This window comes from Sus scrofa, chromosome 7 (assembly GCF_054392235.1).
Source record: "Sus scrofa isolate SSC_HxYL_T2T_F1_AM1 chromosome 7, Sscrofa_HxYL_maternal_Yorkshire_Landrace_v2.0, whole genome shotgun sequence".
Taxonomy (NCBI): domain Eukaryota; kingdom Metazoa; phylum Chordata; class Mammalia; order Artiodactyla; family Suidae; genus Sus; species Sus scrofa.
Window position 1 is genome coordinate 33,332,360 of NC_139389.1, and position 16,875 is coordinate 33,349,234.

At 42.4% G+C, this 16,875-nt stretch overlaps 1 protein-coding gene across 2 annotated transcripts; it reads left to right on the forward strand.

Annotated features, from left to right (window-relative positions):
* Window positions 1-3,982: 3,982 nt before the first annotated feature.
* On the forward strand, window positions 3,983-13,657 carry LOC100513291 (butyrophilin, subfamily 1, member). 2 transcript variants are annotated; one of them, NM_001244799.1, is given in 10 exon segments: window positions 3,984-4,246; window positions 4,710-4,838; window positions 5,402-5,749; window positions 8,065-8,346; window positions 8,754-8,921; window positions 9,279-9,299; window positions 9,391-9,417; window positions 10,210-10,236; window positions 10,446-10,472; window positions 12,722-13,657. In NM_001244799.1, coding segments are annotated over 9 exon segments (1,632 nt in total). In that variant the 5' UTR covers window positions 3,984-4,246; window positions 4,710-4,759; the 3' UTR covers window positions 13,375-13,657.
* The last annotated feature ends 3,218 nt before the right edge of the window (window positions 13,658-16,875 follow it).

Genomic DNA, 16,875 nt, shown 5'->3' on the forward strand with positions numbered 1-16,875 from the left:
ATAATAGTGCATTGTTTGCATATAGGACAATATCCTCTTCTGCCATTGTCTTCGGGGCTGCCTCCCACCTCACCCTTATGCCCTTCTTCTTCTTCTTTTCTTTTTTTAATGATTTTTATTTTTTCCATTACAGTTGGCTTACAGTGTTCTGTCAATTTTTTCCTGTGCAGCAGAGTGACCCAGTCACACATACATATGTACGTACCTTCTTTTTCTCATACTGTCCTCCATCGTGCTCCATCACCAGTGACTAGATAGAGCTCCCAGTGCTGTGCAGCAGGGTCCCCTTCTTCTTCTACTACTCTTTCACACCACACTGGGCAGCCCTCCACCTTCTCCGTAAAGCCCTCCTGTCTCAGTTGGAACCTGACATGCATCTAAGGGATTAGATCTGAAATAGGGGGAATGGGAAGCAAAAACTGAAGGAGACGAGGGCCAGGCTGAAGAGACTACATGCCTCTTTTGTTTATTTTGAAATGTATTATGTATGTTTGTGTGTATTCGCTCTCAAAATGTAAATAGATTAGTATATATTTCCAACAAAGCTAGAAAAATAAGTTTGAAAATTTTACATATGTTATCTTATCTATTTTGAGTAAAGCTAATTAATTTGTGAAAAACATTTGGAGGGAATTACACTGAGTACACACCAGTGTTCGTGTGTTTAAGAGAGAAAGGTGAAGAGGGGGAGAGAGAGAAAGAAACTGGCAAGATATTATTGATATCAAAAAAAAGCAGTTTTTAAAACAGCGTGAACACATTTGAGAAGAGAAGGATAGACATCAAAGTCACGGAAAAATGACAATAGACTACTGATCTCTGAATGGGACAAATATGGGTGTTTCTATTATTGTTGCTTCTCTCTAATTTTCAGATTTCTCTGGTGTCAGAAAAAAGAAGAAAAATTGATCTTTATAGACAAGCCAGCATCCCCACCTTTGAGGTCTGGTTACTGTGTAATGCAGATGCACCCTGCACATGAAAAGGGGAGGAAGGGGACCCAAACAGAGAGAGAATTTTATGCTTCAATTTTTCTTGTCCTGCCTTAAAATATAAATTTAATCTCATCACTTTCCAGAATGGAAACTGGAATTATCTGAGCGGAGTTCCTGTCGTGGTGCAGTGGTTAACGAATCCGACTAGGAACCATGAGGTTGCATGTTCGATCCCTGGCCTTGCTCAGTGGGTTAAGGATCCGGCGTTGCCCTGAGCGGTGGTGTAGGTTGCAGGTGTGGCTTGGATCCCGTGTTGCTGTGGCTCTGGCGTAGGCCAGCAGCTGTAGCTCCGATTGGACCCCAAACCTGGGAATCTCCATTTGCTGCAGGAGTGGCCCTAGAAAAGACCAAATAAATAAATAAATAAAATTTTAAAAATTAAGAAATAGAATTATCTGAGCAGCTGAACTAACATGAAGTGTAAAGGCCAAAGAAAAAGTTCTGGGGTTCCCTGTTGGCTCAGTGGGTTAAGGATCTGGTGTTGTCACTGCAATGGCTCGTGTCAATGCTGTGGCACGGGTTTGATCCCTAGGATCTCTAGGCTTGCTTCCTAGGGCCAAGGAACTTCCATATGCCTCCAGTGTGGGGGGGGAAAGAAGTGAAAAAGAAAGTTCTGGACAAGAAAAGCATCGCAGAAGTTTTCTCCTCCAAAAAACTTCTCTTATAGGACGAGTGCAGGTTGCAGATTTTGAACACAGGGGCTTGGAGCAGGGCGAAGGTATGGGTACTTCTGGGCTACATCCCAGGCTCTGTTTACACCCACCCTGGGGCCACTGTTGAACCAGAATAGAGCGGAAGATAGGTGATTTGGCAGATGTTGTCTGTTGACCAGTTCCTAGGAATGGAAGAATCACCAGCTCACTTAATCTCCTTTTTTTCAATAGCTTCTCCCAACCAAGCAGCTGCCTCCAAGAAGACTGTGTGGCTTTCCTGTGGCAGTAATTTACTTCACACTTTTAATAGTTTCCACAAAGTATGATAGCATCATTCATACTCACGTCAAATCCCTGCCTGTTTAGGAAATGTAAACCCAAATCTCTAATGAGATTAAAGACTTAAGCACAGTTTCAAAAGGAAAACTTGGAGTATTCCTTTTGGTGTTAATTGTAGAGGCAGACCTGGGAAAGTCTTGCTTCACCAAGCAGTGGAGAGAGGGGTTAGATAAGTATCACACAGGTCATTCTACTAATCCATCTTAATTGCCTTAAATGGATTTCATTTTCTTTCTTTCTTTCTTTCTTTCTTTCTTTCTTTCTTTCTTTCTTTCTTTCTTTTTCTTTTTTTATCTTTTTAGGGCCACACCCACGGCACATGGAGGTTCTCAGGCTAGGGGTTGAATCTGAGCTGCAGCTGCCAGCCTACACCACAGCCACAGCCACAGCAACACCAGATCCGAGCCTCGTCTGCTACTACACCACAGCTCACGGCAACACCGGATCCGTAACCCACTGAGCAAGGCCGGGGATCAAACCTGTGTCCTCATGGGTGCTAGTCAGATTCGTTTTCACTGAGCCATGATGGAAACTCCCTGAAGTGGATTTCTAGTCATCAAAAATTAAGAGAAGTTGTTGGATCTCATCAAGTCATTATGTAAAAGATTCGATGTGGCATAGCTGTTATATCACTTAAACCTCTACCGTTTATATATATGTTCTGGAATGCTTCTGTTCATTTCTGCTTAATTATGACTGTAAAGTGTTTTGAGTTCCCAACTGATTTTTCTTTAACTCTACTCTGTGCTGGTAGTCCCATGCAATCCTTGAAAGCCACGTGCGTTAACAGGTCCTCTTTGAAGAGACAGTCCTGTTCCTTGGAACTATTTCTCTCTGAACGTTATTTTTATTTTAAAATTAATATTGTCATATCTCAAATTTTGTTAGAATATGTCTGGCTTACATTTGTTTAATTTCTTGTTTTACTATGTTTGTTCCAACCATATGTAGATGTTCAATCTTGGATCCAGAATTTCAAAAATGTAAATTAGAGCTTTTTTCATTCTTTCAGGCTCTAATTTAGAATGGCTTTCTGTCATTCTAAGCAAGAAAGACAATTATTCTCAAAGTCATAGGATTTGAGATCTTTGTAACAAAAATGAATTATCTAAACAGAGGATAGCAATATTATCTTCAGCTCTTCTCAAGGTTTCCAGTATGAAAGGAGGATGAAAGTTTTCAGAGAATTATTTTAGGAGTTTTATATTTTTTATTTTATTATTATTATTATTATTATTTTATTTCCCAGTACATTATTTTTTTTTCTACTATACAGCATGGTGACCCCGTTACACATACATGTAAACATTCTTTTTTCTCACATTATCGTGCTCCATCATATAGTGACTAGACATAGTTTACAGTGCTGTTTGGGAGTTTTATACTGTTCTTCTTTCATTCTGGTCAAGATGGATCTTATCCCAGATGTCAGTGGAAGAAACTTCTATGTCCGGGAGAAAGTATGAATGGGCCCGTGTCTTTTTGATTTCCTGTCTCTTGGAATGAGGGGCCTAATCAGTAGATGAACATTTATTATCAGAATGGAGATCTACTGTAGTGAATTGAACAAGACATTAAAATAAAAATTTCCAACACCTGCAAAGAATGTCACAGTTAGTGACCGTCCTCTAAGTGCTTTACAGACATTAATTCAGGTAATCCTCACAAAAACTTAGGGTAGGCACTATTATTAAACCCTTTGTCAGATGAGGACATTGAGACACAGCAAGCTCGCAAAACTTGCTCAAAACCGTGAGCTTGTAAATAGCCTGCCCAGGATTTTAACTTAGGCGAATCAAGTTCTAATACTTACGTTATTACCCTGGATATTATCCTTCTCAAAGAAAGAAATCGCTCTTTTGGATCCTCTGCTTATAATAATATAATAATCCTCTGCTTATCAGATAGACTTACTATTCATGCCAGGTCAGAGTTCTCTTTCCTTATCTTATGTTACTTTCAATTTTGAATACGTTGGTGTGGCCGAGGAGAAACACTCTGCTGAGAGGTTTCTGAGCAGGGAGCGCCTCTCTTCCAGGTTTCCGAAACCCTTTTCACAAACACCCAAGGCTTCCTTCCGGGCCCAGGGTGTCTAACGTCTGATAGTCCCTTGCATCTTGAAGCAAGTTTCACAAGAGAGACCTGTCGGCAGCCAAGAGAGGGTACCCGGGAGGCATGGCCGAGGGAAGGTATTCCTGGTGCTCGCGAGGGTGAGAAGTTCCAGGGTGACTTCACCTCTGCAGGAAGAACCTGACAGATGTGAGTGGGGCATTTTGTTGGTGAGGAGCAAGAGGGAGGGAAGTGAGATGACCTGGGCCAGGACCCTGAGGGTGGACAGAGTTCTCTCTGCCCCGTCCTCATCTGGGAACGTGCGGAGAGAAAATGCATTGAGGCCAGAGTAACGTTCGTTCGTGCTAAAGCGCTCTGTCTCGGGGGCTGCTCGTGGCTTTTCTTGTCTCTCTGTCGTCCATTGGTTAAAATGTTCCCCTTGTGAGAAGCGTTTATGGAGAGACTGTGGTCAGATTTGTCCTGCAGAACGTGGTCTTGGAAGAGGGAAACAGAAGGTCTTTTCTCACGGGAATGTCAGAGGCTTCCCTGAGGTTCCCTGAAAGAGACATCGCAGTCGTTGGAGAGCTTCAGGAGGGCATTTCTTGGAAGCACTGTGAACCACCTTAGCTAGAACCTTTTTACCTTGTGAGTCCCATTTTTGTCTTTACACCAGCTGTTTTCAGGACCTCCCTCTGTGTCATACCATCCTCTGATCTGGGAAAGATGGTGTGTTCCTGGGACTTCTCTCTGCCAAGAGGCCTCTTCTTTATCCTGCTTCTCCAGGTGTCCATGTGGGGCTCCGGTGAGAATATTTTATATTTTCAATGCCTGGATTCTCTTGCTCCCTGAATAGAGAGATTAAGCCACTCCATGTCTCATATATACTTGGGTTAACTCCAAATCTTTTATTTTGACACAATAATGTATTTACCCATAGAAGAGGGCAAATAAATTGGTATATGATTATTTCAGAGGGAAGGACAACTAGAATTACTTTACTGATGCTGTCTCATTCATTCAGGTCTCAGCTTCTGGAGGAATGCTTTTTCTGATGCCTAAGACCTGATGACAAACTCTAGCTTCATGAATTCCCAGTGCTCTCCCCTCCTCCGTTGAACTGACCCCCATTGCAATTTAAAAATCATCTGTTGCATACAGATCACTCTGTTGATTGGAAGCTCCCCAAGGGTAGAAATCCTCCCTGTCTTGTTCACTGCCACCTTTAGCCTGAATGCGAGCTGCAAATTACTGCCCTGCCAATGCGAGAATGTCTGTTGGGCTCGACTGGACCAGTAACGATGCCATGTTCTAAAATGGCCAAGGAGGTTATTCTGATACGGTTTTGCTTGTGGTTCTACCCGGCAGATTCATTTTTGGTGATCGGCCCCTCCGAGCCCATCGTGGCCATGCTGGGTGGGGACACAGTGCTGCCCTGCAGCGTGTCCCCAGCCATGAACCTGGAGACCATGGAGCTCTGGTGGTTCCGCTCCAAACCCTCAGAACCTGTGTACGTGTATCGTGATGGGGTGGAGCAGCCAGGAGAACAAATGGTCGATTTCAAAGGGCGAGCAGAGTTGCTGAAAGACTACATCAATGAGGGGAAGGTGGCTGTGAGAATCCACAACCTCCGAGTCTCAGACAATGGAATGTACAAGTGTTTTTTTAAAAAAGGAAGTTATTATGAAGAAGCCAGTTTGGAGCTAAAGGTGATAGGTGAGTAATTTTCCGAGACGACACATCACTCAGAGGGAAGTGTCAACATTCCGTATTCAATTTGAGGAAGCAGGATGGTGGGCAGGATAGAAACAAAAAGTCAGGTATGCTTGGAGATGGTCAACATCCCAGACATTGGATTTAGCCCCCAATCCTCTTAATCTGTTTATACATGTGTTGTACTTTAAAATTAAACTATCCATAAGTATCAAAAAAAAGAATATCGTTTATTTCCCTCTATGTCTCTTATCATACTTTTTTTTTCTTTTTATGGCTGCACCTGCGACTTATAGAATTTTCTGGGCCAGGGAATGAATCTGAGCTGTGACTTCGACCTACACTTCTGCTGCGGCGACACTAGATCTTTAACCCCACTGCAGCACAGTGGGAACTCTGCAGCAGCTCAGGTTCTTAACCCACTGCACCACAGCGGAAACTGCTCTCATCACACATTTTGAAGGGAGGCACCACAATTACCAAAATGTACCATTACTCTCAGAGACCATAATGCCAGTTGGCTACTGTGATGGACAGAGGCTTAGCTGGGAGGGTTTAGTGGTCGAGCATTTAATGTACCGTTTGGAGGAAGAGACGGTGAGGGTTTGACAGGGTAGACCGAGAGGCTGGTTAGTTTTGCTTATTTTTTTTGTTTGTTTTGTTTTTTGTTTTTTGGTCTTTTTGCTATTTCTTGGGCCGCTCCCGCGGCATATGGAGGTTCCCAGGCTAGGGGTCAAAGCGGAGCTGCAGCCACCGGCCTATGCCAGAGCCACAGCAACTCGGGATCCGAGCCACATCTGCAACCTACACCACAGCTCACGGCAACGCCGGATCGTCAACCCACTGAGCAAGGGCAGGGATCAAACCCGCAACCTCATGGTTCCTAGTTGGATTCGTTAACCACTGCGCCACGACGGGAACTCCTAGTTTTGCTTATTTTTGATTTTGACATACCTGGACACGACTATGTCTGGGCTGTTTTTTTCCACCTCACCATTATGTTTGAGATTTTTCTTACATTTATTTCCTCTGTTTGAGATTTTTCTTACATTTATTTCCCCTGTTCAAAAAAATTGGCAGCTCCCTCAGGCAATTCTGAGAAGGTAAATTATCTTTCACACAGCTTTCTGTTTTCCAGAAATGTATTGCTCCAGGCAGGTCAGGGGTTGGTGGTAAAAATTATTAGCTGTATTGGGGGACATCATGGCTCAGTGTAAACAAATCCGACTAGCATCCAATGAGGACACAGGTTCTACCCCTGGCCCCGCTCAGTGGGTTAAGGATCCAGCGTTATCTTGAGCTGTGGTGTACGTTGCAGATGCTGCTCGGATTTGGTGTTGCTGTGGCTCTGGTGTAGGCAGGTGGCTACAGCTCCGATTCAACCCCCAGCCTGGGAGCCTCCATAGGCCCCAGGTACAGCCCTAAAAAAAAAAAAAAAAAAAAAAGAATTATTAGCTGTACTATAATTTTTAGCCAAAAAAAAAAGGTGATGTAGCTGAGTTTCCTGATGTATTTCCCACACCTGAAGAACTGTAAGAAGACTAAGCAAACATAAGAAGATCTGTACCTTATGATATTAAATTTAAATCAAAATAAGATGTAGTCTTAGAAGCCAGAATAGCCATTATTCTTGAAGAGACAGTGGATTCATCTAGCATTCTGGCAGGTTACATCTTGATATGGGTGGTGGTTATTTACATAACTAGTAGAGCCCCCCTGTGCAGAGGTGAAAAAGAGCAGGGGTGGTGGAGGGAAAAGAAGGGGTCAGAGTGGAAAAGTAAAAACACCTTGACTCCTTCATGGACTCACCTCACCCAGTTACCTTTGTCTTTTAGATAATCTTTCCTCAGTGGAAGAAAGAAAATTTGGAAAAATTACAAAGGGTCATTGTTTAAGGAAAACACCACAAGAAGTCTCAATTTAAGCACAGGAAAATAGTCTTCTTGAGATGGCAATAAATGGAATAGACATATGATACAGATATAGAATAGATATAGCGGGGTTTTTTTTTTCCAAAAGAATTTAACACTGGCAAATTTCAGTCAATTCCTTCCCTATCACCCTTCTACAGCCAATTGCAGATATGCTTGTGTAAAGGAGCTCTGACGGGCATTGGTGGAAGTCCCAGGATCACCTTCAGTGCTCTTTTAATTTTTGAACCTCAGATACTTCATGGGAAAAGTAAAGAAACCCCCTCCTTCCACTGAGAACTATGATGTTTTGTCCATCTCCACCCCCCACCCCCCGCACTGTGAAATATTGGGGACTTCTGGGCCAAAAAAAAATCCAAGTCTCAGATGAATGACTTTCCTCTCCAGGTCTGGGTTCTGGTCCTCATACTTTCATGGTGGGTCCAGAAGATGAAGGAATAAGGCTGAAGTGCACCGGCAAGGGATGGTTTCCCCAGCCGGAGGTACAATGGAAAGATGCAAGAGGAGAGAAGATCCCATCTCTCTCTGAGGACGAGACACAAGACGATGATGGGTTGTTTCAGATTGAGGCTTCCGTCATTGTGAGAGACAGCTCACAGTCAGAAGTGTCCTGTTCCATGAAGAACCCCTTCTTTGGACAAGAGCAAGTAGAAACCATTTTCATTCCAGGTCAGTTTGAGGCATTTAGGGGATAGGACAGGAATAAGGAGGGGATCTTCAGGACTTGGAATGGGAATGGGAAGGCTTACTTGGCAGATGGTTTTGTTTTTGTTTTTGTTTTTTGTTTGTTTGTTTGTTTGTTTTAGTGCTACACCCATGGCATATGGAAGTTCCCAGGCTGGGGACTGAATCGCAGCTGTAGCTGCCAGCCTAAGCCACAGCCACAGCAACACCAAATCTGAGCTGCGTCTGCAACATACCCTGCAGCTCACGGCACTGCCGGATTCTTAACCCACTGAGCAGGGCCAGGGATCGAACCCGCATCCTCATGGATGCTAGTTGGGTTTGTTACCACTGAGCCACAACAGGAACTCCGGGTGTATATTTTTGATGAGGTTTTGGGGGCTCTGTGTCAGAACCCTTCTTCCCTAGGACCTCTCCTTGGAAGGTAGCATTCCTTGTGACTTTCCTGATTCTTGGGATTTTCGTGGGTGCTGTTGTGTATTTGGCTTGGAAAGAACAACAGGAAAGGAAGAAATTATCCAAAGCCCAGAAGGAAAAGGAGGAGGAAATGAATGCCAAAGGTAAGCCTGTGAATCAGACTTGGTGGGATCTGTGAATGTATGGGTTTGTTAACGTGGCTGTGTGTGTGGATGGCATCTTTGGGGAACACAGAGCTACGGGTAAGAATGAGTCACAGTCCCAAGACCTCCAACAAAACATGGAGCCCAGGACCTCCATGCGAAAAAAAGAAAAGTGATATCGTCCATTAGAGAGAGAAGAACATCACTGGTTTAGACATAGTATGGTATATGGTGTAAATCATAATTCTCAATTAAGGTAGCTTTGGTTCTGGGCATATGGAAGTAGGATCTGGGCTTAGTAACATAGCCTAGAAAACAAGCCATTAAGTCCATTTTGTTATTTTCTTTCCTTTTTAGTATCCTTTGAGAAAGAGCTTGGTAAGTTTTCCATTTCCTTTGATCTGACAGAGGAAAGAGCCTTATGCTTTGCTGAATGCCTGGAATCTCACAGGCTGTTATTCCTTTTCAGCCAGAAGGAAGGAATTATATCAGCAAGGTGAGTTCTATGAATGTTAGGGTTGGGTGAACCGTCTCGTCTGCCTCTCTATTTTGGCTGCCTCCAGTTTACCTTCTTGGTGGGGGATGGGTCCCCTACCTTAAAGCGTATAAAACGCAACACCCAACTCTGGACAGATGGGATTGGCAGCAGTTTTTAAATCACATATATTTGCACCCTGGGGGAGAAGGACACCACGCACCGTACAGGACCACATGAAGGTTGCACTTGGGAGCAGAATGAACTAGCGAGGTCTGTGGGCTTTGTAGTAACAAAAGGAAGAAGTGCCCTTGTTTTCTGTAGAAGTTTGTAATCGGCTTGTGGGAATAATTTTGCAGGCTGACAGGGAGGTAAACCTCATTACACTGATGACAGGTGGGGTTCAGCTGTCTTGGCCCATAGGAAAATTAGCTGAATGGGGAGTTTATCCTGCTGGGTGGAGGGCACATCTGGTGAGAGCAAGAGAACTAGGCGTTTGGAGTCCTGTGAGCGCAAAGCCGGCAAGGCAGCCCATAACATTTTAGGCTTTCCCACACACTCTCATAATTCAAGCCTACCTTCTATTTCTCCATCCAGGAAAAACCAGACCCTCCTTTTTATTTCAGATGTAGAATGTGGAAAATGTGAGCAATAAAACAGGAGGCGTAAAAGAGGACAAGTGTATCAGAAATGTATTGAGATGAGCACAGAAATGTAGAACAATCATAAACCCTCGGGTTTTCCGTGGTCACGGCAATTGCATACTCTGAAGGTCTATGAAAGGGAGAGTCTAATTCTTTTGTTTTGTTGCAGACTGGAGAAAAGCAGAGATATATGCTGGTGAGTAACTGATATTGTCTTGGGGCTTCAGGGGCTTTAGGATGTCATGAGGCTTTTCCAGGGCATTTTTCACATAAGTGCCATCTTCTGGAGATTTTGCTTGAATCTGGGGAGTCCAAAAAAATACAAGGGATGAAGGGATAAGCATCTCAATAGTTCGGAGGACATGTCCGTGGCATATTTTCCATATGACATTTTTTCTTTTTTAGACTGGAGAAAGGAACAGTTCAAAGCAAGTAAGTGACTTTAGTACTTTGTCTCTCATCATCTCTTCTATACGAAGGAGAAACTACTCTAGCTGTATAAACTCTCAATAATACCTAACTGCTTATTCATTTCACGGCTTTCATTTCCGTTTCAATTTCATGCAGAAATGCAAACATATTTCTTAGTGTTCTGACACCATTCATTCATTCATTCATTCACTCAGCATAAAATTATACAACGTTTTATTCAGTGCCACATCAATAAAGCAGACCTGGTCTCTGACTTCATGGGAAAGTGCACATACAAACTATGGTGAATAAAGAAGGAATAAAAGGTTGCCATGATGAAAAAAAAGGATGGATTAAAGGAATTCTCCTCAGGAATTGATAATTCATCTGCAACTTCAGTCATCCAGTATCTGTAGTCCCGAGAAGAGCATTGAAAGAGTAGTTCAGTTAGAAGGAAGTCTATTACATAAGTCTGAGTCAGAGAACAGCTTGTTGCATCTCAGTACAAATGGAAAATAGCCCCTGAGATCTTACAGTCTTCCCAGAATTTTGAGTCAAACATCTATTTCTACTCCACGCTACTTCACTCTGAATATCCCTGCATCTGCCAACCTTTCCTTGTTAACTTAACCCTCCAAAAATTAAAATAAAGGGAATTCCTGTCATGGCTCAGTGGTTAACCAATCCGACTATGAGGTTTGCGGGAACCATGAGGTTTGCGGGTTCAATCCCTGGCCTTGCTCTGTGGGTTAAGGATCCAGCGTTGCCATGAGCTGTGGTGTAGGTTGCAGACGCAGCTCAGATCCCAAGTGGCTGTGGCTCTGGTGTAGGTTGGTGGCTACACCTCCTATTAGACCCCTAGCCTGGGAACCTCCATATGCCAAGGGAGCGGCCCTAGAAAAGGCAAAAAGGCAAAAAAAAAAAAAAATTAAAATACATTCTCACATACAAATTTTTAGGAGAAAAATTGTAATTACTTAAGATGTTTGGTTTGGTAAGAAGCAGATTGCTTGTTACTAGTATTAGCACTCTTGCTACTGCTACTACTGGTAGTAGTGTTACTATAACTATCAGAAACTAAAATTTACCAAGTGTTCATCATGGACAAAATGTAGTACATTGTCATTTACTCCTCGTAGCAGTCCTATGCTGAGGTGTCATCTTCATGAGATTAAAGTGAGACCAAAAGAGGCAAAGTCACTTCAAGTTCACAGCTACTAAAGAAAGGATGGTTATCAAAATACAGATCTTTCTGACCATAGAGCCTGGGATTTCATACATTAGAAATACAGTAAGAGTACATGAGCAGTAGATGACTTAGTTCTTACCTAAGTCCGCAGAAAAATGGAACCAAAGAAGCTTACATGAGAGTTGGTGCCTTGCGGTCGGAAATGCGATGTGGCTTAATGGTTAAGAGCAAGCAGTAAAGCAGCCAGGATTTACAGGAGGTTGGCAAGACCCCAACTTGAAACACATGACCCTGGGGATTTTTGGAGGAGAAGCCTTCTTTTTTTTTTTCTTTTTTTTTTCTAGACAATGTTGTTTTAATGAATACATAGGAAATAATGAAAATTAAAAAAACAACAAATAATCAAGCCTAGATAGAATGCTTCCCAATCTGATCCTCTGCAAAGGAATCTTCTCCATCATCAGAATAAAGCTGTTATGATACATTCTCTATTGGGTATTTGTGCCAAAATGACAACCTTATCAAGGACCTGAATCATAAAAACATCTTATATTGAATTAAGAGGAAAATCTAACCGTTCACCTGAAGACAGTATATAGGCTTTTTTTTTTTTTTTTTACTTTTATCATTCCAAAATTTATTTTTTTATTTTTTTATTTTTTTTATTTTTTTATAATAATTTTTTTTATTTTCCCACTGTACTGCAAGGGGGTCAGGTTACCCTTACATGTATACATTACAATTACATTTTTTCCCCCACCCTTTCTTCTGTTGCAACATGAGTATCTAGACAAGTTCTCAATGCTATTCAGCAGGATAGGAGAAGCCTTCTTAACTAAATGGTCTCAGACTGTCTGGAACACCCAGTTACCCATGGGCCTGCCCAACCCTGGCCTTCTCTGATTTACACGTCATGTATCTCCTGTGAATGGACACAGGAAAGCAGATTAATTGTTTTACCTAATCTTTCATTTCTCTCTTTGTTTTTCTCCATTCTCCTTTACCAGTAATTTATGTCTTTCCTAAAGCCAGCCAGTCTCCATTGGGGAATGACCTTTATTTTTTCCCCTTATCCCTGCAGTGGCTGTTACTCTGGATCCAAACACAGCTCATCGAAACCTCAGCTTATCTGAAAACGGAAAGTCTTTCACAGAGAATGTTCCTCCGAATGGTGACACCCCAGCACTCCAAGACCAAGGGGCGTCTGAAGACATCCTCAATGTTCTGGGCCAGGAATGCCCTTCTGCAGGGAGACATTACTGGGAGGTAGAAGTAAAGGCAAAGACAGACGATGGATCCGGAACGAAGTGGGCTCTGGGTGTTTGCTCCAAAACAGCATGGAGAAAGGGGTGGTTTGTGGAAAGTCCAGAGAAGAAATTCTGGGTGGTGATGTACAAAGAAGGAAAAGTCAGTGTTCCCGCCTCCCACAAAGAGTCACTGTCACTGAGGCAGCTGCCCCGCAGGATAGGCATTTTCCTGGACCGGGATGCTAGGCAAGTGTCTTTTTACAACATGATTGACGGGTCCCACATCCATTCTTTTACCGGAATCCCCATCCATGAGCCTCTCTATCCTTATTTTAGCCTTAGGGGTGCTGGCACATCGTTGACCATCTGCTTAGATTCAGATCACACTGAAACTCGTCCTGATTCGTCTTCAAAGCCCTTGGTAACCCACTCAAATCGTTGTGATCTAAGTGTCCCCCAAGAAGCTCTCTCTCTATTACCTCCTTGAGCAGCGAGTCGGCACCCCTGCTGCCTCTGCAGGAGCTTCTTATGGGTGTGTCCACCAAGAAAGCTGTCCTTCTCGTTAGGTATAAGTTCAATCCCTTTCAGCGAGAGAGAGAGAAATGCGACAGCTGGAAAATGACTGTGAGAATTTCCTCTCGTGTTACCTTTGCGGAAATACTCTCTGTGGGCAACCACGATTTGTCACAGGAAAACTCCTTGTAAACGCATGGACCATTCTTCAGTTCAGGTACTTAGTGTGTTTCAAAGTAAATACGTTTAAAGTTACATCTAAACAGAAAAATCTCTCTTCTTACATGTGTCGTCAAATTTGGAGGAGTGAGTGGAGTTTGAAGGGAAGGGTCCCTGTTGAGTAAATTCTCAATACACGGTGCTACTGCAAGACGTATGCACAGAAATCAGTTCGTCTTTTTTCTTTTTCTTTTCAGGGCTGCACCTGCAGCCTATGGAGGTTCCCAAGCTAGGGGTTGAATCGGAGCTATAGCCACCAGCCTGTACCACAGCCACAGCAATGGAGGATCCAAGCCATGTATGTGACCTACACCACAGCTCACAGCAACGCCGGATCCTTAAGCTACTGATCAAAGCCAGGGATCAAACCTGCAACCTCATGGTTACCAGTTGGATTTGTTTTTGCTGAGCCACAACAAGAACTCCTAGTTCATCTTTTTTTTTTTTTAATTTTTAATTTTTTAAAAAAATTTTTTGGCTGCACCTACAGCATGAGGAAGTTCCTAGGCCAGGGATCAAACCTATGCCACAGCAGTGACAACATCAGATCCTTAACCTTTAGGCCACCAGAGAACTCCTGTTCAAGTCTTTTAAAAGCTAGTAGCTCAGCTTGTTCCCTCTTCAGACTTTAGTGTCCATCAAATTCTAAAACTTGGACTTTGCCAAGAGGTGGGGAAATATGATAAATAACTATAAACCATTTGAGCAGGAGACCAAGCCTTCTGGAAAGGAAGAAACTTTTTTTTTTTTCTTTTTAGGGCCACATGCATAGCATACGGAAGATCCCAGGCCAGGGGTCAAATCAGAGCTAGAGCTGCTGGCCTACACCACAGCCACAGCAATACCAGATTCGAGCCACGTCTGTGACCTACACCACAGCTCACGGCAATGCCAGATCCTTAACCCACTGAGAGAGGCCAGGGATCCAACCTGCAAGCTCATTTTTTTAAAACCAGTTCTCACTGATCAGCAAGTCCAGAATTGTATGAAAATAAAAAAAAAAAAGAATGTTGCAGTTTATGTTTTCAGAGAAAAAAATCATCACATAGGTTTCATGAGGAAATAGTCGTTGTTAACATTGGCTTTTTTTGGAGCCCCTTGTGGTTCAGTGGTAACGAATCCGACTAGTACCCATGGGGTCTCAGGTTTGATCCCTGGCCTTGTTCAGTTGGGATCCTGCATTGCCATGAGCAGTGGTGTAGGTTGCAGACGTGGCTTGGATCTGGCATTGCAGTGGCTGTGGTGTAGACTGGCAGCTGCAGGTCCTATTCAACCCCCAGCCTGGGAACCTCCATAAACTGCAAGTTTAGCCCTAAAAACAAACAAAAAAAAAAAAAACAAACAAAAACAAAAAACAAATTGGCATTTTTTTTTCTTTCTAACCAAGTTCCTCTCACTGTTGAGGGTCACCTTTGCCTTTAGTGCATCTAAGTGTTACTAAAACTCAGCCTCTGTTCACCGGTGCCAAACAGAAACTCAGAGACAGAATTTCGGGTGAGGTGGGTGCCCTCACCCAGGCAAAGGCGCCACAGCAGACTAGTGCCCTCAAGACTGTGCCCTCCCGGAGTTCCGGTCGTGGCGCAGTGGTTAATGAATCCGACTAGGAACCATGAGGTTGCAGGTTCGATCCCTGGCCTTGCTCAATGGGTTGAGGATCCGGCGTTTCAGTGAGCTGTGGTGTAGGTTGCAGACGCGGCTCAGATTCCAAGTTGCTGTGGCTGTGGCGAGAGTGGCCCAAGAAATGGCAAAAAGACAATAAAAAAAAAAAAAAGAGAGCGATTGTGCCCTCCCTTGAGTGAGAGAGAAAGGTGTCTTATAGTCTAGGGGTAGAAAATAGGGCTGCAAGGTAAGGATGTAAGTAATTTACTAATAAATTTGTCTTCAAAATATAAAGGGTATATAAGGACATATCAATGTATCCAAAATGTTTAAATCAAACCCCAGAGAAAAGTGAACCCTGATGTAAACTAGGGACTTTAATTGAAAATAATGTCTTAATACCATTTCATCCGTGTCACAAATGTACCCCAGCAAGGCAGGCTGTTCATAACAGAGGAAACTAGGGGGTGAGAGGGGAGGCATATGAATTATACACTCGATTTTGCTGTAAACCTAAAACACTTCTTAAAAAAATAAAGTCTTTTAATTTCAAAAAATTAATGAATTTCTGATACATGTTGCAATGTGGAGGAACTTTGAAAACATTATGCTAAGTAAAAAAAAAAAAAATAGACACACAAAAATCCATATATTTTATGATTCCTTTTCTATGAAATACCCAACATAGGCAAATTCAGAAAGACAGAAAGTAGGTTAGGGGCTGGAGAGAGGGGGAAATGAGTATGGCTGATAAATGGTGATGACGTTTCTTTTTGGGATAATCCAAATATGCTAGAACTGGATACTGATGATGGTTGTACACATAGTGAAGGAACAAAATGCCACTGAACGGTGCACTTTAAAATGGCCCAAATGATGACTTTTATGTTATGTGTATTTTACAATTGACAAATTTTAAAACTAAATAAAGTAAATGTGTAACCACTTGTGAAAAACAATACATAGTTTCAAGCATAAACTTAGGAGTTTAAAAATAGAGACAAATATTCTGACCCCAAAGAGAAAAATCCAGAATGCTACAGATGAATAACCTTCAAAGGACAGTGAAGTCCCTAATCCCTGCCCTCCTGGAAAGAGCAGAATGTCATTTGCAGGGATTCCTCATCCTCACTGCAGAAGATTTGAAGACTTATTTTTCTGAATCTTTATTTCTTCGCATTCTTTCTTCCTCTACGTGTAATTCATTGTGATTTTATTTTTGGTTCCACTGCATTTTATTACTTCTGTTGCATTTATTGCTTATGTTTATTTCATAATTAAACATAAGCAATTTCATTTTAAATTGTATGCTTTTTTTCACTCTAAAAATAAAACGGACATTTTCATATATATAACACATAACTAATTTTCCTCTTGGACTAGAATATCTGAAAAACTTCCTCATTCCCCATTCTCAGTTAACTTTCTGGAAAAGTCTGGTGCAGGGATCACACACTTCATGGGATGTTCAAGATATAGCTTAGTGACCAGACTTTCCTCCTTAGATTCAGCTGTATTTTCTCTTCCACATTTTAACTGTATTTTTTGTTTGCTTGTTTTCTCAGCCCCACTTTCCTAGAGAAACCAATTAAGTACTTGATCATTCCTTGCACTTCCTCCTCCTCTTGGCTAAATTGCATTTGTCATTGGATTTTCT